The 22,179-nt window shown below is 64.1% G+C and overlaps 5 protein-coding genes across 8 annotated transcripts in view; 4 read left to right on the top strand and 1 right to left on the bottom strand.

The window, feature by feature from the left end:
* The window catches only part of G6PC3 (glucose-6-phosphatase catalytic subunit 3), a 5,275-nt gene extending 1,706 nt beyond the window's left edge, over window positions 1-3,569 (bottom strand). The window contains exons 1-6 of one of the 2 annotated variants that reach the window (XM_041426237.1): window positions 3,464-3,569; window positions 2,662-2,888; window positions 1,667-1,773; window positions 1,398-1,488; window positions 642-760; window positions 369-460 (exon numbers count right to left, since the gene is read on the bottom strand). In XM_041426237.1, the coding sequence (XP_041282171.1) occupies window positions 369-460; window positions 642-760; window positions 1,398-1,488; window positions 1,667-1,773; window positions 2,662-2,888; window positions 3,464-3,481 (654 nt within the window). In that variant the 5' untranslated portion in view covers window positions 3,482-3,569. Of the gene's footprint in view, window positions 1-368; window positions 511-641; window positions 761-1,397; window positions 1,489-1,666; window positions 1,774-2,661; window positions 2,889-3,463 lie in introns of both variants that reach the window. The other variant, XM_041426239.1, reaches the window with a different exon arrangement.
* Window positions 3,570-3,666: 97 nt separating this feature from the next.
* LSM12 (LSM12 homolog) lies at window positions 3,667-10,605 on the top strand. Its single transcript, XM_041426240.1, has 5 exons — window positions 3,667-3,861; window positions 5,617-5,750; window positions 8,892-9,001; window positions 9,315-9,441; window positions 10,381-10,605. Exons 1-5 carry the CDS (start codon window positions 3,741-3,743, stop codon window positions 10,471-10,473), a joined length of 585 nt encoding a protein of 194 aa, XP_041282174.1. The 5' UTR covers window positions 3,667-3,740; the 3' UTR covers window positions 10,474-10,605.
* Window positions 10,606-11,781: 1,176 nt separating this feature from the next.
* LOC121347716 (transmembrane protein 101-like) lies at window positions 11,782-15,650 on the top strand. 3 transcript variants are annotated; one of them, XM_041426572.1, is made up of 4 exons: window positions 11,783-11,951; window positions 12,603-12,720; window positions 14,303-14,449; window positions 15,168-15,649. In XM_041426572.1, the coding sequence occupies exons 1-4, from the start codon at window positions 11,815-11,817 to the stop codon at window positions 15,474-15,476; spliced, it is 711 nt and encodes a 236-aa protein (XP_041282506.1). In that variant the 5' UTR covers window positions 11,783-11,814; the 3' UTR covers window positions 15,477-15,649. The 3 variants fall into 3 exon arrangements, with proteins under 3 accessions (XP_041282507.1, XP_041282506.1, XP_041282505.1); XM_041426571.1 differs by having other exon boundaries at window positions 11,784-11,951; window positions 12,540-12,720; window positions 15,168-15,642; XM_041426573.1 differs by lacking the exon at window positions 14,303-14,449 and having other exon boundaries at window positions 11,782-11,951; window positions 12,540-12,720; window positions 15,168-15,650.
* On the top strand, window positions 11,977-20,942 carry LOC121347718 (peptide YY-like). Its single transcript, XM_041426574.1, has 4 exons — window positions 11,977-12,049; window positions 20,386-20,564; window positions 20,681-20,752; window positions 20,893-20,942. Exons 2-4 carry the CDS (start codon window positions 20,386-20,388, stop codon window positions 20,915-20,917), a joined length of 276 nt encoding a protein of 91 aa, XP_041282508.1. The 5' UTR covers window positions 11,977-12,049; the 3' UTR covers window positions 20,918-20,942.
* On the top strand, window positions 15,579-17,323 carry LOC121347539 (transmembrane protein 101-like). Its single transcript, XM_041426252.1, has 2 exons — window positions 15,579-15,601; window positions 16,707-17,323. The coding sequence occupies exons 1-2, from the start codon at window positions 15,579-15,581 to the stop codon at window positions 17,116-17,118; spliced, it is 435 nt and encodes a 144-aa protein (XP_041282186.1). The 3' UTR covers window positions 17,119-17,323.
* Window positions 20,943-22,179: the final 1,237 nt, after the last annotated feature.

Below are 22,179 nucleotides of genomic sequence, written 5' to 3'. Positions count from 1 at the left end.
GTGGGGGGTGTGGGCCCCCCCCCCCCCCAGAAATGGCTCTGGGGGCAGCCCCCTCCCCCAAATGGATCTTTGGAGCTGGGCCTGGCAGCCCCGGGGGGCACATCCCGGTGGTCAGTCCCAAAAACACTGCAGCAGGTTCCTGGGGGTGCCTCCCTCCAGACCGGAGGGCTGCTCTCCGGGGATACCCCACCCCGGTGGGCACAGCCCTGGGGTACCCCCTGACACCCCGGAAGGCTGGTCCCTGTGACACCCCTGTCCCCCTGAGACACCCCTGTCCCCCTGAGACACCCCTTTGCCCACGGGACACCCCTTTTCCCCTGTGACATCCCTCCCCCTGCCCCTCTGTCCCCCTGTCCCCGGGCTCTCACCAGTCCAGGTCCAGGCCCGCGGCCGTGGCCAGCCCGTGCAGGGCCAGCGCGCTCAGGAGCAGCCCCAGCGCCGTCAGCAGGAAGAAGCGGACCTTGAGGAAATTGGGGGGCCGGCGCTGCAGCCCCCAGCCCAGAGCCATCCCTGGCGGCGGGGACAGGCGGGGTCGGCACTGGGATGCGCTGGGAAGGGGCTGGAGGGAAGGGGAAGGGGCTGGGGTGCGCTGGGAAGAAGGGGCTGGAGGGAAGGGGAAGGGGCTGGGGCGCGCCCCTCACCTGCCAGGGAGCCGGTGATCACCTGATGGGGGAAGTGGGCCAGGACGAAGACCCGGGAGAGCCCCATGGCCACCAGCAGCAGGATGTAGAGCAGGAACGGGATCAGCCTCAGCAGCCGGCTGGAAGGGAACGGAGCAGGGAGGGGGCGGGATGGAGGAAAGCACAGCTGAAGGGGGCTACAAAAAAACCCCGGGGGGCATTCAGGGGGTCTCTCCCGAGCTGCCAGAGGAGGGATTTGTCCCCCTGGAACCGCCCTGCTGGGAGGGGAGGGATTCTAATCACCATCCATGGGTGCTGCACACTGAGTGGGGGTCCCACTCCCAGCCCCTCTTCCCTCTGGAAGCTGCCAAGGGACTGAGCGGGGGTCCCACTCCCACCCCCTCTTCCCTCTGGAAGCTGCCAAGGGACTGAGCGGGGGTCCCACTCCCACCCCCTCTTCCCTCTGGAAGCGGCCAAGGGACTGAGCGGGGGTCCCAATCCCACCCCCTCTTCCCTCTGGAAGCCCCCAAGGGACTGAGCGGGGGTCCCAATCCCACCCCCTCTTCCCTCTGGAAGCCCCCAAGGGACTGAGCGGGGGTCCCACTCCCACCCCCTCTTCCCACGGGTGCTCTGGAAGCTCCCAAGGGACGGTGTCTCCATCCCGGGACTCCTCCTGCCTGCTCTCCGTGGGTTCTGCCCCACAGGAACGCCCCCACATCCCACCCCCCCCGTTCCCACAGAGGCTCGGGGCGCTGCCCCTGCCCGTCCCGGACTCACCTCCGGGTGTACCTGGATAGCGCCTTGCTCAGGGCGGTGACAATCGGCCACAGGGCCGCCCCCAGGATCATGCAGTGGCCCGAGGGGCTCCCTGGGGGATGAAACACAGGGGGGTCCGCGTCCCGGCAGGGGAGAGCTGGCAATGTCCAGCCCAACCCTTCCCGCTGCTCAGGAATGGCTTTTCCCACCTCCAGCCCAGCGCTCCCACACGGGGGGGCTCCTGCGGCTCCTCCCCGGGGGTCGCGGGGCTGCCCGAGCTGGGGGCTCACCTGGTCCGGTCTCGCAGGTGATCGGGAACTGGCGCAGCGGGAGCTGCTCCCGCTCGGACAGCCCCGACTCGTGGATCCACCAGTACGGGCGCTCCCCGAACAGGAACCTGCGGCAGCGACAGCGGGGGGCGTGGGAGAGAGCCCCGGCACCGGGACACGACCCCTGCAGCCCATCCCGAGAGCCCCGGCACCGGGACACGACCCCTGCAGCCCATCCCGAGAGCCCCGGGACCGGGACACGATCCCTGCAGCCCATCCCGAGAGCCCCGGCACCGGGACACGACCCCTGCAGCCCATCCCGAGAGCCCCGGCACCGGGACACGACCCCTGCAGCCCATCCCGAGAGTCACGGCACCGGGGCACGATCCCTGCAGCCCATCCCGAGAGCCCCGGGCCCGGGACACGATCCCTGCAGCCCATCCTGAGAGCCCCAAGACTGGAACAGGATCCCTGCAGCCCATCCCGAGAGCCCCGGGACAGGGGCACGATCCTTGCAGCCCATCCTGGGGGATCCAGGGGGGCATGATCCCTGCAGCCCATCCTGAGAGCCCCAAGACCGGAACAGGATCCCTGCAGCCCATCCCGAGAGCCCCGGGACCGGGACACGATCCCTGCAGCCCATCCTGGGATCCAGGAGAGCAGGATCCCTGCAGCCCATCCCACAACAATCCCATCCCCAGGGTTGAAGCCACAGAGGATCAGGATCCCTGCAGCCCATCCCTGGGATTTCCAGCAGAGCAGGATCCCTGCAGCTCATCCCAGGATTTCCAGCAGAGCAGGATCCCTGCAGCCCATCCCAGGATGAAGCCACAGAGGATCAGGATCCCTTTCCAGCCCCGATGCCTCCCGGGCTTTTCTCTGCCAGGAATTCCTGGCAGATGCTGGGGCAGCTCGGGTGACCCTGCAGAATGCCACAGGCAGGGAGCACCTGCCCAGAATGCCACAGGCAGGGAGCAGGAGTGTCCCAGTGCCCCCCCTCCACGTGCCCCCCTCACCACTTGAGCACCACGTTGAGCCACTCGGCCACCAGGGCGATCCAGAGGACCATGAGGGACACGTGCTCGTCCAGGCCGCGGGCCAGCGGGAAGCAGACGGTGTAGATGGAGTTGGGATCCAGCTGGGAGCTCAGGAAGAGCCAGATCTGCTCCAGCCAGGGCGGCCCAGCCTGCAGGGCCACGGCGGCGTGGATCCCGGCCTCGTGCAGGGCATCCATGGCACTGGGCTGGGACACAGCAGGGAGATCAGCCCCGGCACAGATCCCCTGGGATCCCCTGGGGACAGGCTGGGAGGTGGCTGGATCCCTTGGGGACAGGCTGGGAGGTGGCTGGATCCCCTGGGATGCCTTGGCACTGGTTCAGGCAGTCATTCCCCACTCGAAGTTCGCCCACAAGTGGCTCCCAGGTTTCTGGCCGAGGGCAGAGCACACCCGTGCCTCTGGGACGGGGCCAGGCCCGGATCCCGGCGGTTGCTCTGGGATTTGCTGGAGCGGCTGAGATGCTCCAAAGAGCCACCACCTCCCTGGGGCTTTCCCTTGGAAACCTCCTGGGTCTCCTGTGGCCATTCTGCACGAGGCCTGGGCTCTCCCTGGGGTCTCCCCGAGCCACCCTTGCTATTCCTTGGCGCTTCCCGGGGGTCTCCCTAAGGCGGCTCCTGGGGTCCCTCGGGGCCTCCCTGTGCTCTCAGGCCCGAGGCCTCCCTGGGGTCTCCCTACATCAGGGCCGCGGCCTCCCCATTCCCACCAGCAGCCTCTGAGCCTCCCGGTGGCGCTGCCCACCCCCCGGTACCGGCGGGAGGTACCTGAGGGGGGGGCTCCATCCCGGGGACCCCTCAAAACTCCCTCCCGCCGCTCTCAGCGCCCTCTTCCGCCTACACTTCCCATCACTGCCCGCGGGGCGGCGCGCTACGGCGGGGCGGGAGGGACAAACCGCGGCCGGGCAGGCGTCAGCCAATCAGAGCGCTGGGCGGAGCAGATCGGCGGGGCGGAGCACCAATCCCCGCCCTCGCTGCCGCGCGGCCCCGCCCCCGCCGCGCCTGGCCGAGGCGAGCGGAGCCGCGGGCGCTGCGGGCGGACAAGATGGCGGCGCCGGGCGAGTACTTCAGCGTGGGCAGCCAGGTGTCCTGCCGCACCTGCCAGGAGCAGCGCCTCCAGGGCGAGGTCGTCGCCTTCGACTACCCCAGCAAGATGCTGGCGCTCAGTATCCACCCGCCCGCGCCTCGCCGCGCTGGTCCCGGCCCCGGCGCGGCCCGCTCGGGCCTCTGCGGCCCGCCCGATGAGGGGGGGGGAGGCGTGAGGGAGGGAGGGGAAAGGGGGGAAGGAGGGGAGGGGGTGTGAGGGGATCGAGGTGGGCGGCGACAGGGAGGGGTTTGAGGGGTAGCGGGAGACCCCCGGGGGATGGGGGGAGCGGGGAGTCCGCTCGGGAGGTTTTTTGGGGGAATTGGAGAGGTTTGTAGTGGGGTGAATGGGGGGATTGGGGAGCTAGTGGGGGGTTTGGGAGCCCGTACTGGGGGGAGTGGGGGATGGAGGGGCCCTGAATGAGAAAGAGCTTCTCGGGGGGAGCGGGGAGCTCTGTACTGGTTTGAATGGGGGCAGAGAGAGCACCCAGTTTGGGGGAGAATGGGGGGGACTGTGGTGTCCTGGAGGTTTTTTTGGGGGGGTGGGCAGTGAGGAATCCTATAGTGGTGTGAGTGGGGGTGTGGCATTGACTGTAGGGGGTTGGGGAGCCTTGTGTTGGGGTGAGTGGGGGCAGTGGGGTGCTCCCTGGCCTCCCCCCCAGTGTGAATATACATGGATATGGTTTTGTTTGGAATCTGCAAGGAACGGGAAAAGCTGAGAGCTGTTGGAAAGCAGTGGAGGGTCCCAGGAGAGGGGAGGGAAGGGTTGGAGTTCTGGGGGAGCCCAGGGGTGGGTTCTGCAGGGAATGAGGAGCTGGGAGAGGGTTTTGTGGCTGGAGCTGTGGGAAACACAACAGGAAAAGGCCCCCTGGGATGTGGTTGGAGCCAGGGGAGCTGCCAGGTCCCACTGGAGGCAGCAGCAAAGTCTCAGAGGGTCCAACAGGTTGCTCAGTGCTGCTTGTCAGCCCCACGGGGGGCTGGGCCCTTCCCAAAATCCAGCTGTTCCTGCCACAGCTGGGGGGCTCCAGCTCATCCCCCAAAGCGGGGACTAGAATTGCCTGGCTTTCTGCTCGCCACTGAAGGGTGTGTTTTAGGGAGGGCTCCACCTGGTGCTCAGGGGGCTGGGAGAGGAACAGGGGCTTCCATGAGGATCTCTTCCAGGGGGAGATGGTGTTGGCATGGAAGAGGCTCTCCATGCTGTGCTTCCTGCTCCATCCATCCATCCATCATCCATCCCCCATCCATCCATCCATCCATCATCCATCCATCCATCCATCATCCATCCATCCATCATCCATCCATCCATCCATCCATCCATCCATCCATCCATCCATCCATGCATCCATCATCCATCCATGCATCCATCCATCCTCATGGGAGCAGAGGAATTGTGCAGGAATCCCTGTCAACTCTGGAAGGGATGGGATTTTTTTAGTGGTGCTGTCTCATTCCCAACAACCAACCTTGTGTGTCCCTCTCCTGGGAGCTCCCTTCCTTCCAGAGCAGGGAATGCTCCTGGGGATGCTGCTGCCTGCAGGAGGAAAGAGTTTTGGTGGGAAAAGTACAAATTTGGTGGTGCTGGTTCAGGCCAGTGGTGGTGGTGGGCTGGTGCTGGTGGACCAGGACTGGAAAACTCAGTCTGGAGTTGGGATAGAGCAGGATCAACACCAACCAGTGCAAAGGGAGATGAGTGAGATGGGATCACTGATGATCCCAACTGGGGGCACGGGAGCAGAGGAGCTTCCCACAAACCCAACCTTCTCCTGGTTTGCTCCTGGGCCGTGTCCCACCTACAAAAACCTCTCCCTGGATTTGTTTTCCTTAATCCCCTCCTCCAGAATGCCCCTCTTCCAGTGGCAAGCCCAACCACGCAGACATCCTGCTCGTAAACTTACAGTACGTGTCAGAAGTGGAAATAATCAATGACCGCACGGAAACGCCTCCCCCTTTAGCCTCCCTCAACGTCAGCAAGGTGAGAGAGCCCCTCAGCAGGGATCCCCCAGAATCCTGCAGGGATCCCCCAAAATCCTTCAGGGATCCAGCAGGATTCACCACTGGAGCTGCTCCCAGTGCAGCTTCCGGAGTTCCATCCTGGATCTGGGGTTTGGTGATTTGGGCTCTGGGTTTTGGCAGTTTGGGGCCTGGATTTTGTTGGGTTTAGTGTCTGGGCTTTTGGCATTTAGGGCCTGGTTTTTGGGTGGTTTTGGAGCCTGGATTTTATGTCTAGATTTTTGGTGTTTGGGGATCCGGATTTTGGTATTTTTGGGGTCTAAGGTGATCTTGTTTTGGGACTTGCATTTTGAGGGGTTTGGAGCCTCGGGTTTTGCTAGTTTGGGTCTAGGTGGTGGTGTCTGGGGTCTGGATGCTATTTTGGATCTAGATTTTGGCATTTTGGAGTGCACAGGAAGGGTAAAGGTGAACTCATAAAGGGGAACTCGTGGAATTCTGAGGAATTGCTTTACATCCATCCTGGAATGGGATCACTGCCAAATCCCAGTGATGTGAAAAACAGGGGAGGTGACCCCGAGCCCTCAGTGCTGGGATGAACCCAGGTGTGGCGTGCTCAGTTGTCACCTCCTTGTCCCACAGGGACACCTCTCCCGGGGCCTCATGCCACACAGGTGGCACCACCTGGGTGTCCATCCCCTCCTGGGTCCCTTCCCGATGGATTAAAACGTCCAAGGGCTCGGATGACACAGCTGCCACCACGATGTGACACTTGGCTGTCACTGCAGCGAGTGACATGGCTGGGAGCACAGCCCGAGGGGAACCCCCTCAGGAATTCCAGTGCTCACTTTGGGGAATCCCTCAGGAATTCCAGTGCTCACTTTGGGAAATCCCTCAGGAATTCCAGTGCTCAATTTGGGGGATCCCTCAGGAATTCCAGTGCTCAATTTGGGGAACCCCTCAGGAATCCAGTGCTCAATTTGGGGGATCCCTCAGGAATCCAGTGCTCACTTTGGGAAATGCCTCAGGAATTCCAGTGCTCAATTTGGGGGATCCCTCAGGAATTCCAGTGCTCACTTTGGGGAACCCCTCAGGAATCCAGTGCTCACTTTGGGGAGCCCCTCAGCAATTCCACTGCTGACTTTGGTCTTCTCCAGCACCCCAGAATTGTGGGTTTGGTGTGTGGGGCAGTGCCAGCTGCAGCTGGGTTGGAAGGGGCTGTTCCAGGGCAGGAGGGCCGTTCCGTGGCTCTGCCCCACATCCCCATGGGGGCTCAGGCCTGGGAGGGTGGTGCTGGTACTGGTTGGACTGGGAGAAGGAGCTGTGTGCACATGGGAGTGCTGGCAGCACTCCAGGGAGCCCAGAGAGTTGGGGACTTTTGGGGACACCCCTGTCCCACGGGGCTGGCACTCCCCTGAGGACCTTGGCACAGCCATCCGGTGCCAATGCAGTGAGATTTTGGAGGGATCCCCTTGATCTCCCCAGCCTGCTGGCACCCAAGTGGGGTAAGGGGCCACCCTGGCCCTGGGGGACCCTGGCATGGCCCCTGGTGGCCCTGGCATGAACCTTGGTGGCCCCCAAGGTCCCTCCTTGCCTGGTGCTGTGAATTCCCAGCCACTGATGAGGTGTGTGCAGGGAACTCCTCGGAGTGCTGGCATCCAGGGGCTGCAGCTGCAGGGCTGAGCCATTTCCTCTTGGGAAATGGGAACATTTCCTCTTGGGGTGGCCAGGGAGGGGGCTGATGAGCCCAGGGATGGACCCCGTGGCTCTTGGGAAATGGGAACATTTCCTCTTGGGGTGGCCAGGGAGGGCTCCCCTGCTGCAGGGAGCTGATGAGCCCAGGGATGGATCCCGTGGGAATGCTGGGGTGCTGCTGCTGGCACCTCTCCTGGGGGTTCCAGTCACCTCCTGGTGGCCTCTTGTCAGGGCTGTCCCCAAGTCTGGGTGCAGCAGATGCTGGAGGAGCATCCCAAGGCCTGGGACAGAGGGGATCCACCCTCAGGCTGGGGAGGGGGATCTGGTCTGGCTGGGAAGGGGATCTGCTCAGGGGGGACACGGCAGAGGGGATTCCCAGGGCTCTGTCCCACAGCTCCAGCCCGGTGTGGTGGGGGGATTCCACTTCTCCAGCCTTGGGGCAGCCCCCCTGCAGGGGTGAGGGGCTGTGGGACCCGAGGGAAGGCTGGGAAGGGTGTGGGGTGCAGGGAAGTTCTGTGGAACGTTGTGCCTGCTTTGGAAGCCTGGCTGGTGGTCTTGGAGAGAGCCATTCCCACATGGAATGGGGTGGGTGGCTTGTGAGGGTCAGGAAGGCTCCTGTCCCTGCTGAGGCATTCAGGGAGCACATGGAGACATCCCAGTGCTCCTGCAGTGCCTGCTCCCACCAAGAGGGGCTTGGGATGGCTGGGAGGGGGACTCCTGTCCCTGAGGGTCCCTAAAGTGTCCCCAGGCAGAGGGAGCTCGGGCTTTCCATCCTCAGAGGGGCTTTGGAAGGGGTGAGACCCCCCTCAGCCAGCAGCAGGAAGCCAGAGCAGCTCTGGGTGTGCTCCCAGGGATGAGGAGGCTCCAGGAGGAGGAAGAGGAGGGATGATGCTGGTGTGGCTCCTCCACTGCGGCAGCTCCAGCCAGGAAAAGGCAGCTGGTCCAAGGCTGCTGCCTCCAGGCTCTGCTTCCTTCTCCTCCCACATCCATGGGATTCAACATGGGGGAGGCCGGGGTCGGGGTTTTCCATCTCTATTCCAGCACCCTGTGTGTAATCACACCTCCCCACACACGGATGCGACTCCCAGATAACCAATTCTGGTTATTTTTTGGGAACAAACCAACTGCTGCAGGCTAAAGTTGCTCCTGCTCCTGCGTGGAGCATTTACTCCCAGCTTGTTGGGTGTTCCAGGCTCCTGTTCCCCATCTCCATCCCAAGTAAACTGAGTAGTGAGGGGGGGGTTTGCACCTAAAATACCAGAATTCATTCAGAAAAGGCCGAGGGGAAGGGGCAGGGGGATGTGAGAAGATGGCACCACCATTCCCAAATCTCTGGGAGGCCCTGGCAGTGGTGAGGGTGCCTCCAGAGGGGAATTCAGGCTGGAATCACAAGGGGCAGAGCCGTGTCTGGGGGGTCCCTGTGTCCCCTCTGCTCCCAGCCCAATCCCCCCCTGTCCCCGTGTTTCCCCAGCTTGCCAACAAAGCACGGACGGAGAAGGAGGAGAAGATGAGCCAGGCGTATGCAATTAGTGCTGGTGTCTCTCTGGAGGGGCAGCAGCTCTTCCAGACCATCCATAAGACGTGAGTGCCCACCTCGGGGTCCCCAGTGCCCGCCTCGGGGTCCCCACGCTCCTTTTTGGGGTCCCTCACAGCATTTTTGGGGCATTGCCATCTCTGGCTTTGCTCTGCTGTGTCCTGGGTGGGATCCTTGGTGGGGAGGGGGGCTCCCTGCCTGCTCCTGCTTCCTGCCTGGCACATCCCACCCCCCTGGACTCCCACCCCTCTGGGTGACCCTGGAGCGACCAGGGGGGGCTCTTTGCCCCCTCAGTGGGACACAAACCCACCCTGGGGGGGCAGCAGTGACGTTCCCTGATGCCGTTGTCCCTCCCCTCAGCATTAAAGACTGTAAATGGCAGGAGAAGAACATAGTTGTGATGGAAGAAGTCGTCATTGCCCCTCCCTACCAGGTGGAAAACTGCAAAGGCAAAGAGGGGAGCGCCCTGAGCCACGTACGCAAAATAGTGAGTGTGGGCTGGGGACAGGGCAGGGTGGCACGTGCTGGCAGGGTGGCACGTACTGGGCACAGCCAGGAGCCCCTCCTTGGCTGGGCTCCAGCCCCTCCTGGCATCCCCTTCCCTCTCCAGACCCCCCTGCCTCCCCTTTTTCAGTCGTGTGTTCAGAAGGGTGAGCAGGGCTGGGGATACTGGAAGGACTGGGCGGGTGTCACCTCCCTGGGGACACCTGAGACCCCTCCTGGCTTGGCTTCCAGCCCCTCCTGGGGGTTCTCCAGCCCCTCCTGGGGGTTCTCCATCCCCTCCTGAGGTTCTCCATCCCCTCCGGGGGTTCTCCATTCCCTCCTGAGGTTCTCCATCCCCTCCTGGGGTTCTTCATCCCCTCCTGGGGTTCTCCATCCTCTCCAGGGGTTCTCCATCCCCTCCTGGGGTTCTCCAGCCCCTCTGGAGGTTCCCCAGCCTGTCCTTTCTTGGCCTTCAGCCCCACCCAGGGTTCTCCATCCCCTCCCAGGGGTTCCCCATCCCCTTCTGGCATCTCCATCCCCTCCTGGGGTCTCCCCATCCCCTCCTGGTGTTCCCCATCCACTCCTAGGATTCTCCATCCCCTCCTGGTGTTCCCCATCCCCTCCTGGGGTTCTCCATCCCCTCCTGGCATCTCCCCATCCCCTCCTGGGGTTCTCCAGCCCCTCCTGGGGTTCTCCAGCCCCTCCCAGGGTTCTCCATCCCCTCCTGGGTCTCCCCATCCCCTCCCGGGGTTCCCTATCCCCTCCTTGTGTTCCCCATCCCCTCCTTGTGTTCCCCATCCCCTCCTTGTGTTCCCATCTCCCCATCCCCTCCCAGGGTTCTCCATCCCCTCCTGGTGTTCCCCATCCCCTCCTGGGTCTCCCCAGCCCCTCCAGGTCACCATTGTTCCTTCCCTGAGCCCCTGGGTTCCCCCTTCCCCTGCAGGTGGAGAAACATTTCCGGGACGTGGAAAGCCAGAAGGTCCTGCAGCGTTCACAAGCACAGCAGACACAGAAGGACACGTCCCTGTCATCCTGAGGCCACCTCGAGGCCACCACCCTGTCCCCGTGTCCCCTCCCCGGAGGCGGCGCCGGGGGCACCTTCAACTTTTATTTCCTTTTTTTTTTTTTTTTTTTTTTTTTTTTTTTTTTTTTTTTTTTTTTTTTTTGGGGAATCTCAACCAATTCCAAACTTTAGACTTCAAAAACAAAACGAGAAAAGAGAATAATTTAAAGCTCCTCTCACGCATTACTTGACTAACAGACTTTGTTTTTTTCCGCCATGGTTTCTCCCTCCAGCCAGTCAGACTCTGTTAATTTTATTTTTTGGCCTTTTTTTTTCTTTTTTCCTCCCAATTCCTGCCTCCCTTTTCCCCAAAAATCCCTCCAGAAAATAAAGCTAACGAGCTGACTGTGGTGGCTGACCCGGGACCCTCGTGATCAACGTGGTCTCGTTTTAATTTTGTTTGCACAGGGCAAGGCTTGAATTAGTCTTATTTTTCTTATCTTTAAATATATATATGAATATATATTAAAATATTCTTTAAATATTTGTCTGCTTTAGGGTCGTGGCAAAAAATCCCTCTTAACACCCCCTTGGGAGCAGCCAGAACCTGGATTTGGGGTTTTCCCCCCAATTCCTTTATGTTTTTAAATTTTTTTCCCCTTGTCCATTTAATTTTAAATTTCTTCTTTAATTTTAATTTTTTTTTTAATTTTTAATTTTCCTAAAGGAAGGGCTTGAATGGTTTTGAGTTTGGTCTTATTTTTTTTTTTTTTTAATTAAAATTTAAAAAAAGCAGATCAAACTCAAAACAATTCAAGCCCTGCCTTTAGGAAAATTAAAGATTAAAAAAAAAATTAAAAAAAGAAAAAAAAAAAGGAAAATTTTTTAGTCTTGTTTAGCAAAAAACAATAAAAACCCGAAATTTTTTTAACCATCACCGCAGTCTGTGGGGGCTCAATGGGGGCGTGGCCTCGCGAGGGGCGTGGTTAACCTGAGTGGGCGTGGTTTGGGTGGGCTTTGTTACTCCTTTATTATGGGGCGTGGCTTCGGCGGGGGGGCGTGGCCTGGCGCGGCATTTACAATGAATGTTCGTTTGATTGACGGGGCGCGGTTTAGGCCATGGCGGGGTTTTTGGGGGCAAGGCGCGGCCCAGGGCGGGCTGGAGGCTCCATGGGCGCGGCTGTTCCGGAGCGGGGCCGCGGTTTTGGTGCAGGAGCCGCCATTGAACGGAGGGGCGCGGCCTGAGGGTCATGAGGGCTCTCCAATTAAAGAGGCGTGGTTTGCGCCAGGGGGTGTGGCTTCCCCCTTGAGGGGCGCTGATTGGCCCTCGAGGCGGCTCTTCCTGCGCGGCATTTCCGGCGGGACGGCCCGGTAATGGCGGCGGGCCGCGGGTGGAGGCGGCGGGCGCTGCGCCTGCTGACGGCGGGCGGCGGCGTCCTGCTCACCCGCTTCCCCTTCTGGCACTGCTTCAGCGGGCTCCTGCTGTGCGCCGAGCGCGCCGACCTGCGCCGGTGCGCCTGGGGGTGCTCGTGGGGAGCCTGGGGCTGGGAAAGGCCTGCGGGTGGTTGTGAGGGCAGCGGCGGGTGTGAGGCTGGGCTGGCGGCCATCTGTGAGAGCCTGGGGGGCTTGTGGGGCCGGAGGGTCAGTGGGGGGTCTGGGGGAGTCTGGGGTGCAGAGGCTGCTGCGGGGCCCTGAGGGGCCGGGGGAGGCCCGAGGCCCTGAGGGGCCGGGATGGATCTGAGGAGCTGGGATGGATCTGAGGGGCCGGGGGTGGCTCTGAGGGGCTGTGGCTGGCCCTGAGGGGCCGGGGGGCTGGGACAGGTGACAGGGACCCTTGGTGGGGCTGGGGCAGGTGAGGTTTGAGGGGGCCACGGAGCTGCTGCCTGCGGCTGAGGGGAGACCCCGGCAGTGTCAGGGGCTGGAGGAGGGTCTGGGGTCTGGGAAGGGGACAGAGCAGCAGTGGGGACACAGAGGGGACACAGAGGGGCTCTGTGGGGCAGGGGGCTGTGGGGCAGGGGGCTGTGGCTGCCCCATGAGCCGGGGCAGGCTCTGGGGGTCCCGGGGTGGGCGCGGCGGTGCCGGAGCTGCCGTCCCCGCAGGAAGCCGGACATCCCGGTGCCATACCTGTACGTGGACATGGGCGTGGCCGTGCTCTGTGCCAGCTTCATGTCCTTCGGGGTCAAGCGGCGCTGGTTCGCCCTGGGGGCCGCCCTGCAGCTGGCTGTGGCCACCTACGCTGCCCACGTCGGGGGCCACGTGCACTATGGAGACTGGCTCAAGGTGAGACCCCCACCCCCGGTGTCCCCAGAGCCCCGGTTGGCACTGAGGGACAGCTCTGGGTGGCACTGAAGGCAGCCTTGGGTGGCGATGAGGGCTGGCACTGAGGGCAGACCTGGGTGTCACTGGGGGTGGCACAGGGGATGGCACTGAGGGCAGACCGGGTGGCACTGGGGCTGGCACTGAGGGCAGACCAGATGGCACTGAGGGCAGCCTGGGTGGCACTGGGGCTGGCAGTGAGGGCAGCCCGGGTGGCAGTGGGGCTGGCACTGAGGCTGGCACTGAGGCTGGCACTGAGGGCAGCCCAGGTGGCACGGGGGCTGGCACTGAGGCTGGCACTGGGGGTGGCACTGGGGCTGGCACTGAGGGCAGCCCGGGTGGCACTGGGGCTGGCACTGAGGGCAGCCTGGGTGGCACTGAGGCTGGCACTGAGGCTGGCACTGAGGGCAGCCTGGGTGGCACTGGGGCTGGCACTGGGGCTGGCACTGAGGGCAGCCCGGGTGGCACTGGGGCTGGCACTGAGGCTGGCACTGAGCTGGCACTGAGGGCAGCCCGGGTGGCACTGAAAGGTGGCACTGAGGGCAGCCCGGGTGGCAGTGGGGCTGGCACTGAGGCTGGCACCGAAGCTGGCACTGAGGGCAGCCTGGGTGGCACTGGGGCTGGCACTGAGGGCAGCCCAGGTGGCACTGAGGGTGACACTGAGGGCAGGCTGGGTGGCACTGAGGGCAGCCTGGGTGGTACTGGGGCTGGCACTGAGGGCAGCCTGGGTGGCACTGGGGCTGGCACTGGGGCTGGCCCTGAGGGCAGCCCGGGTGGCACTGGGGGTAGCACTGGGGCTGGCAGTGAGGGCAGCCGGGGTGACACTGAGGGCAGCCCGGGTGGCACTGGGGCTGGCACTGGTGCTGGCACTGAGGCTGGCACTGAGGGCAGCCCAGGTGGCACTGAGGGCAGCCCGGGTGGCACTGGGGCTGGCACTGAGGGCAGCCCGGGTGGCACTGGGGCTGGCACTGGTGCTGGCACTGAGGCTGGCACTGAGGGCAGCCCAGGTGGCACTGAGGGCAGCCCGGGTGACACTGGGGCTGGCACTGAGGGCAGCCCGGGTGGCACTGGGGCTGGCACTGAGGGCAGCCTGGGTGGCACTGGGGCTGGCACTGAGGGCAGCCTGGGTGGCACTGGGGCTGGCACTGAGGGCAGCCCAGGTGGCACTGAGGGTGACACTGAGGGCAGGCTGGGTGGCACTGAGGGCAGCCTGGGTGGTACTGGGGGTGGCACTGAGGGCAGCCTGGGTGGCACTGGGGGTAGCACTGGGGCTGGCAGTGAGGGCAGCCGGGGTGACACTGAGGGCAGCCCGGGTGGCACTGGGGCTGGCACTGAGGCTGGCACTGAGGCTGGCACTGAGGCTGGCACTGAGGCTGGCACTGAGGCTGGCACTGAGGCTGGCACTGAGGCTGGCACTGAGGCTGGCACTGAGGGCAGCCCGGGTGGCATTGGGCTGGCACTGAGGGCAGCCCGGGTGGCACTGGGGCTGGCACTGAGGGCAGCCCGGGTGGCACTGGGGCTGGCACTGAGGGTGCCCTGGCCGCAGGTGAGGATGTACTCGCGCACCATCGCCATCATCGGCGGGTTCCTGATCCTGGCCAGCGGCGCGGGGGAGCTGTACCGGCAGAAACCGCGCAGCCGCTCCCTGCAGTCCACGGGCCAGGTGTTCCTGGGCATCTACCTCATCTGCCAGGTACCGGGCTGGGGACACCTGGGGACACCTGGGGGACAGCAGGGGCAGGGGACACCCCTGTGCTGTGGGTTGGGGACACGGTTCCCTGCAGGAGAAGCCTTGGAACGGTGCTCACAGTGCTCCACGTTGTCCCTGCTGGGGGACTCAGGCTGGTGTCACCAGTGTCACCAAGCCCACACTGTCACCAACCCCACACTGTCCCCAGGGGAGAAGCCTCGGGCAGCAGATGTCCTTGGGGGATTGTCACCAGTGCCACCACACTGCATCCCCCATAACCCCTGGGTAGAGCTCATATGGATGTTCCTAGTGCCACCACACTCCAGATCCCCTTTGTCCCTGGGCAGGGACATAACCCCTGGGGTAGAGTCTACTCTCACATGGATGTTCCCTGTGCCACCACACTCCAGATCCCCTGGGGCAGGGACATAACCCCTGGGTAGAGCTCATGTGGATGTTCCCATGGCCACCACACTCCAGATCCCCATTGTCCCTGGGGCAGGGACATAACCCCTGGGGTAGAGTCTCCTCTCACATGGATGTTCCCTGTGCCACCACACTCCAGATCCCCTGGGGCAGGGACAACCCCTGGGGTAGAACGCATACGGATGTTCCCAGTGCCACCACACTCCAGATCCCCGTTGTCCCTGGGACACAAACCTCTCATGGCACCGGTGCCACCACTCCACGAGCATCCCCTCGTCCCCCTGTGTCCCCGCAGGCCTACTCCCTGCAGCACAGCACCGAGGACCGCCTGGCCTACCTGGACCACCTGCTGGGCGGGGAGCTGGCCCTGCAGCTGCTCTTCCTGCTCTACGGGCTGCTGGCCCTGGCCTTTCTCTCGGGTTACTACGTGAGGACGGCGGCGCAGGTGCTGGCCGTGCTGCTGCCCCTGGCCATCCTGCTCATCGACGGCAACCTGGGCTACTGGCACGCGCTGCGCCGCGTCGAGTTCTGGAACCAGATGAAGCTCATCGGCCAGAACGTCGGCATCTTCGGGGCCGTGGTCATCCTGGCCACCGACGGATGAGGGGAGAGAGGGTGGGAGGGTTTTTGTAAGGAGCGCCGCTATTTATTTGTTGATTTTTTTTTTTTGGTGGTGTTTGTAAATATTTGATAATTTTGGCGGAGGATGCTTAGGGGGTGGCGGCCACCGTGTGGCCAGGGCCCCTCTCGCTGCTGAGGGGTGTCACTGCTCCCCCCACACCCCCCAAAAAAAAAAAAGTATTTTTACTGACGCACTGAGAAATCTTTAATGTCTCACCCCAGGGTTTTGGGTGCCAGGGTGAGGGGCTGCAGCTTTTGGGGCAGAAACTGCTTTTGGGGTTTTGGCAGTGCAGGGGGGCTTTGGGGAGTGATTGGGAGGGAAGAGCTGCTCTGGGGAAATGCTTCAGAGGAGTCACTCTGGGGGAGCTGATTCAGGGGAGATGATTTTGGGGGGTTTGGGGTGGAGGGGCTGCTGCAGGGGAGCTGTTCTGGGGGGGGGATGAGTCTGAGGGGCTTGGGGGAAGCCACTGCTATTTCAGTCCCAGTGGCTGCTGGTTTGTCACCTCTGTCCCTAGCAATGTTCCTTCCTAAGTCATCACAGATTTCTTGCTTCTTGGGATGTTCTGTTGCTCACCATAATTAGCCCATAAGGAGGCTGAGATTGCACTGAGTGGGCTGAGCTGCTCTAACTGCTGGCTGCTATCAAAGGGACAGGTTTGTCATTCTTCTTCACACCTTGCTGATTCAGCTCACTCACACAGGCAAAACAAAACAAAAAAAAAAGTTAATATTCTCCACTTTTTACTGAAGAGTTGGATACAGAAACTCTAGGATGGGAACTGAGACTGGGAGCAGAGAGGTGGAGCTTGCTCACTCCTAGGTCAGTTCCAGCTGATCCAACAGCTTGTCCCTGGGGCAGGGACATAACCCCTGGGTAGAGCTCATGTGGATGTTCCCATTGCCACCACACTCCAGATCCCCATTGTCCCTGGGGCAGGGACATAACCCCTGGGTAGAGCTCATGTGGATGTTCCCATTGCCACCACACTCCAGATCCCCATTGTCCCTGGGGCAGGGACATAACCCCTGGGTAGAGCTCATGTGGATGTTCCCATTGCCACCACACTCCAGATCCCCATTGTCCCTGGGGCAGGGACATAACCCCTGGGTAGAGCTCATGTGGATGTTCCCATTGCCACCACACTCCAGATCCCCATTGTCCCTGGGGCAGGGACATAACCCCTGGGTAGAACTCTCACACGGATGTTCCCAGTGCCACCACACTCCAGATCCCCGTTGTCCCTGGGACACAAACCTCTCATGGCACCGGTGCCACCACTCCACGAGCATCCCCTCGTCCCCCTGTGTCCCCGCAGGCCTACTCCCTGCAGCACAGCACCGAGGACCGCCTGGCCTACCTGGACCACCTGCTGGGCGGGGAGCTGGCCCTGCAGCTGCTCTTCCTGCTCTACGGGCTGCTGGCCCTGGCCTTTCTCTCGGGTTACTACGTGAGGACGGCGGCGCAGGTGCTGGCCGTGCTGCTGCCCCTGGCCATCCTGCTCATCGACGGCAACCTGGGCTACTGGCACGCGCTGCGCCGCGTCGAGTTCTGGAACCAGATGAAGCTCATCGGCCAGAACGTCGGCATCTTCGGGGCCGTGGTCATCCTGGCCACCGACGGATGAGGGGAGAGAGGGTGGGAGGGTTTTTGTAAGGAGCGCCGCTATTTATTTGTTGATTTTTTTTTTTTGGTGGTGTTTGTAAATATTTGATAATTTTGGCGGAGGATGCTTAGGGGGTGGCGGCCACCGTGTGGCCAGGGCCCCTCTCGCTGCTGAGGGGTGTCACTGCTCCCCCCACACCCCCCAAAAAAAAAAAGTATTTTTACTGATGCACTGAGGAATCTTTAATGTCTCACCCCAGGGTTTTGGGTGCCAGGGTGAGGGGCTGCAGCTTTTGGGGCAGAAACTGCTTTTGGGGTTTTGGCAGTGCAGGGGGGCTTTGGGGAGTGATTGGGAGGGAAGAGCTGCTCTGGGGAAATGCTTCAGAGGAGTCACTCTGGGGGAGCTGATTCAGGGGAGATGATTTTGGGGGGTTTGGGGTGGAGGGGCTGCTGCAGGAACCTGAATTCTCTGAAGGTGCTGGATCTGGGCTGCGCAGGTGCCCCAGCACACTCCTATGTGAAGACCCCTCTGATCTGCAGGAAAGGTCCAGCCGTGCCTTAAAGCTTTGGGTGGTGTGGGATATCCACAAAAACACATTTTCAGCCTGGGGATGAGTCTGAGGGGCTTGGGGGGAGCTGCTTGAGGGGGAGCCACTTTGGGGATTTGGTGGAGGGGCTGTGGGTGTTCTGGCACGGGTGGGGGTCCCTGTGGGACCCAGGGAGGGGCTGGCAACCCGCAGGGTCCGTCTGGGCTGTGGCCTCAGTGCCCTTGTCCTGTCCCTGGGCTGTGTGTGTCCCCACCCCCCAGGCTGGGCAGGGCTGTGTGTCCCCCTTGGCTGTGTGTGTCCCGCCCTGGGCGGGGCATGTGTCCGTGTGTCCCCCCGAGCTGTCCATGTCCCCCCCGTGCAGGGCCGGTATCCGTGTCCCCCCCGAGCTGTCCGTGTCCCCCCGCCCTGTCCGGAAAAGCAAACAGGGCTGATAAGGGGCTTCCTCCGGGGGGCCCTGATGGCGCCTCCGGCGGAACCGGGGCCATAAAACGCGGGCAGGCGGCAGAGCCCTGATTGCTCGGGGGGGGCACCGCGGCTCCTCACCCCCGGGACCCCCCCGGCTGCTCCAGCCCCGCGCCTTCACCCCCAGACCCTCCTCTTCCTCCTCACTGCCCTTGCAGAGGTGGCGGCGGGCAGGGGACACCCCCCTGGCCTGTCCCCGTGGGGGTCCCCGCTGTGCCGGGGGGTGCAGCCCGGCCCCCCCTCCCCCGGCAGAGCCATCCTGTGACCTTTGGAAAATGTCTGTTTGCTGTCACTCGGATAAATGGGGCAGAAAGCTCCCGCCACCCCCCACCCCGGCCCCGGCCGGGCGACGTCTGTGACAGCGCGGTGACATTGTCGCCGCGCTGGGGTCCCCCCAGAGCCCCGCAGCCCCCTCGGTCCCGTCAGCTCCGCATCGACCGCGGGGACGTGAAAGGTTCGGGGCCGGGGGGGCTGCGGGGGCTGCTCGCCCCTCCCGGCGCTGCCCCGAGCCCGGCGCCGCTCGGCCGGGACCCCCCGCCCGTGTCCCCGCAGCCCCGCGGGTGTCACAGCGCGGCCACGCCGCGGGGGACACCCCCCCCCCACTGCCACCAGCCGCGTCCCCGCTGCCGCTCGCCCGGGTGACAACCGGGGCAGGAGTGGGGGGCGCGTCCCCTCCGGCCGGGGCTGGCACCCTCCCGTGTCCCCTCCGGCCGAATCCTGTCGCCTCCAGCCGCGCTGGTGGCACCCCACAGTGTCACCGCGGCCGTGTCCCCACACCCCCCTGGCCGGGGATGCGTTTGCGGCTGGGTGCGGCCATCCCGGCGGTTTTGGGGACCCCCTTCTGCCACCTGTCCCCATCCCAGCACCCCACGGTGGCTTTGGTGGCCCTGCCCGGCGGGCACGTCCCCGCCGCTTCCCTCCGTGCCTCAGTTTCCCCCGGAGCCGGTGATTGCTCCTTAATGGTAAATCCATACGGGATTAATGTCCCCGCGCGGGGGGCTGGAAAGGTCACCTCATCCGTCCTGGGGGTGGTGACAGCGCTCGATGGCGGTGGCGGGGCTGCGGTGACAGGGCTGTGGTGGCGGCTTCGTGCCTGGTCTGGGGAAACTGAGGCAGCTGTGGCTGTGGGTGTGTCTGTCCCCTCCGCTGTCCCCCATGGGTGGCTTGTGCCAGGGCCGTGGGTCTTGTCCCATGTGCCATGTTGGTGTCCCTGGGTGTGGCCGATGTCCCCGTGTCCCGCTGTCACATCCCGCGGCTGTCTCAGGGCAGGTTTGTGTGACACGGCTGAGTGTGACATCCGTGTCCCGTGTCCTCGTGCCACGGCTGCGTGTGACATCCGTGTCCTCGTGCCACGGCTGCGTGTCACATCCGTGTCACTGTGCCGCGGCTGCCTGTCACATCTGCCATGTGCCATTTCGTGTGCCCTGGCTGCCTGTCTCAGCTGTCCGTATGCCACAGTGACATGTCCCACCTGCGCCCATGTCCCGTGCCCGCCTGGCACTGCCATGCCCGTGTCCCGTGCCACACGCGTGTCCCCGTGTCCGTGTGTCCCACCCGTGCCCCCCCCCCCCCCGCCCCCCCCCCCCCCGGCTCTGTCCTCCCCAGCCCCTCCGCGCCCCAGGCTGGGCGCCGTGCAGGGGGACAGTGACAGGGTGCTGGCACGTGTCCCCTGCCCGTGGCGGGGGGGCCGCAGGGTCCTGCGTGCCCGTGGGTCTGTCACGCGTGAGGGAGGAGCCACCAGCCCCCCTCGGGCTATAAAACCCCGGGCGGGTGCAGGAGCCGCCGTGTCCCCGGCACTGTCACCCCACTGCCAGGCCCTAGCTGTCACCTCTGCCTCCGCCATCGTGAGTGCAGCGACGGGCTGGGCTCCCGGGGGGGTCCCTGAGGGGAGGTGGGGACCCCAGGGGGGACAGTCACCTCCTGGGGGGGACCTGTGGGGGCCCTGGAGGGGAGGGGTCCCTTTGGGGACGCGTGGCTCTCTGGGCTCCTTCGGGGTGGGACAGCTCCCCTGGGGACACTGAGGGGGTCTCTGGGAGGGAGATGTCCCCCGTGGGATACGGGGGGGTGCAGATGTCCCTTGAGTGGGGCTGGGGTCCCGGGGGTGGGGGGGGGGATGAACGAACCCTGGGGAGCCGGGGGTGCTCTGAGGGTGGGACATTCCCACAGGGAGCGTGGTCCTGGGGTTTGCCGGGGGGCAGAGCCGGCTTGGGAGGGGTCCCGGGGGTGATGGGGGTGCCCCCCCCGCAGCCACAGCCGCCCCTCGCCCCTGTCCCCCGCAGATGGTGACGTCCCCGCGGCCGTGGCGCGCGCTGGTGGCCGTGTCCCTCTGTGTCCTGCTGTGCCTGGCGGCCGCGTACCCCCCGAAACCCGAGAGCCCCGGCGACGACGCGTCCCCCGAGGAGATGGCCCGGTACTTCTCGGCCCTTCGCCACTACATCAACCTGGTCACGCGGCAGAGGTGAGCGCGAGGCGGGGGGTGACACACGCGTCCCTGTCCCCGCGGGGTCCCCTTGGTGCCTCCGCGCGCGCCCCCGCGGGGTCCCCGTTGCTCAGGCGCGCTCCCGCGTCCCGCAGGTACGGGAAACGTGCCAGCCCCGGTCCCGCCGTGGCGGAGCTGCTCCTGGGGGCCGCCAGTGACAGGTCACGGTGAGTGTCCCTGTCGCTGTCCCCCTCCCTGCGCCCATCGCCCCCCGGGCGGGAGCTGTGGGCTGCACACCCCGGGGTGGGGTCTTTGGGGTGTTTCGGGGGTCTCGTTTCCCCTTCTCTCACACCGGCTCTTCCCGCAGGTACGATGACGACTCCTCGTGGTGACCGCCCCGCCCAGCCCCCACCCTTTTCCCCCAAATCCTCCCCATCTCTCCGGGTCCCCCCAGGGGACTCAGGGCCAGCGCTGCAAGGTCGGGGACCCCCAGAACCCGGCTCGGGGGCGTCCCGCTGCCGGGGGGGGGGTGGCCCGACCCCTTCCCCTCCTCTCCGCTGCCGGGGGGGTCCCGCCGGTCCCTGCACGGCCCCGCAGCGACAATAAAGAGCACGATCGTGGGCACGGGCTCCGCGCTGTGCGTGCGGGGGCGCGGGGGGCGCGAGGAAGGGCAGGGGGGATGGAGGGGGATGGAGGGATGGACGGAACAGGGGGCAGGAGGGATGCACTGGGGTTGGATACTGGGGTGCGCTGGGTGCGGGGTAACGGGGGGCACTGGTGGGGGGGCTCCACCGCTGATGAATGTCGGGGGGCTGGGGGCATTCTGGGGGTGCTGCCCCTCCACCATCCCCCTGTCCCACTCCCCCCCTTTGTCCCCTCCTGCCACCCTTGCACCCCTCCAGCCCCCCTGCCTGTGCCCCTCTCGTCCCTCTGTCCCCACGCCTGTCCCTCTGTCCCTCCGTGGGGCCGTGCCCACCTCCTGTCCCCTGCGGAGCCCCCTCGGCGCGGGGTCAAACATTAACCAGAGCTGTGCGGGGGCCAGCTGTCCCTGTCACCCCCCGCCATGGCCCCTGTCCCCCCTCCCCGCCCGAGTGGGCACCTGGCCACAGGTGCTGCGTGGCAGGGTGACATCAGAGGGGACACGGGGGGATAAAAGGGCCAGCACGGCGGTGGCAGCAGCGGCACCGAGGACAGGGAGTGTCGGGCAGCGTCCCCTCGTCTGGCTGTGTCCCCGCGTCCCCGCCCGAGGAAGAAGGTGAGTGGGGACGGTGACAAACAGGCGTGTGACAAACAGGCGTGTGACAAACAGGTGTGTGGGGGGCACGCGTGTGCAATGGTTTGTGCAAGGCTGAAGGTGTGCAGGAGTGGGACACGGGGCGTGCAGGTGTGGGAGTGCGCAGATGTGTGCAGGTATGTGTGTGAAGGTGTGTGCAGCTGTGTGCAGGTGTGCTCAGGTGTGCACAGGTGTGCGTGTACTGTGTGTGGGTGTGCATGTAGAAGTGTGTACAGGTGTGTGCAGGTGTGTGCAGGTGTGTTCAGGTGTGTGAAGTGTGTGTGCTGTGTGTTCAGCTGTGTGCAGGTGTGTTCAGCTGTGTTCAGGTGTGTACAGGTGTGTGAGGTGTGTGTGTGCGCTCTGTGTTCAGCTGTGTTCAGG

Source organism: Onychostruthus taczanowskii, unplaced genomic scaffold, assembly GCF_017590055.1.
Source record: "Onychostruthus taczanowskii isolate IOZ18803 unplaced genomic scaffold, ASM1759005v1 scaffold91, whole genome shotgun sequence".
Classification (NCBI taxonomy): domain Eukaryota; kingdom Metazoa; phylum Chordata; class Aves; order Passeriformes; family Passeridae; genus Onychostruthus; species Onychostruthus taczanowskii.
This window is presented reverse-complemented; position numbering and strand designations above follow the sequence as displayed.

Bases quoted from the DNA above. Each gene is read 5' to 3' on its own strand.
- LOC121347539 (XM_041426252.1), top strand. From the start codon at position 15,579: ATGCTTAGGGGGTGGCGGCCACC. The intron at 15,602-16,706 runs GTGTGGCCAGGG...GGATGTTCCCAG, and splicing joins CTTAGGGGGTGGCGGCCACC to TGCCACCACACTCCAGATCC.
- LOC121347716 (XM_041426571.1), top strand. From the start codon at position 11,815: ATGGCGGCGGGCCGCGGGTGGAGGCGGCGGGCGCTGCGCCTGCTGACG. The intron at 11,952-12,539 runs GTGCGCCTGGGG...CCGTCCCCGCAG, and splicing joins GAGCGCGCCGACCTGCGCCG to GAAGCCGGACATCCCGGTGC. The intron at 12,721-14,302 runs GTGAGACCCCCA...CCCTGGCCGCAG, and splicing joins ACTATGGAGACTGGCTCAAG to GTGAGGATGTACTCGCGCAC.
- LOC121347718 (XM_041426574.1), top strand. From the start codon at position 20,386: ATGGTGACGTCCCCGCGGCCGTGGCGCGCGCTGGTGGCCGTGTCCCTC. The intron at 20,565-20,680 runs GTGAGCGCGAGG...CGCGTCCCGCAG, and splicing joins AACCTGGTCACGCGGCAGAG to GTACGGGAAACGTGCCAGCC. The intron at 20,753-20,892 runs GTGAGTGTCCCT...CTCTTCCCGCAG, and splicing joins GCCGCCAGTGACAGGTCACG to GTACGATGACGACTCCTCGT.
- LSM12 (XM_041426240.1), top strand. From the start codon at position 3,741: ATGGCGGCGCCGGGCGAGTACTTCAGCGTGGGCAGCCAGGTGTCCTGC. The intron at 5,751-8,891 runs GTGAGAGAGCCC...GTGTTTCCCCAG, and splicing joins CCTCCCTCAACGTCAGCAAG to CTTGCCAACAAAGCACGGAC. The intron at 9,442-10,380 runs GTGAGTGTGGGC...CTTCCCCTGCAG, and splicing joins TGAGCCACGTACGCAAAATA to GTGGAGAAACATTTCCGGGA.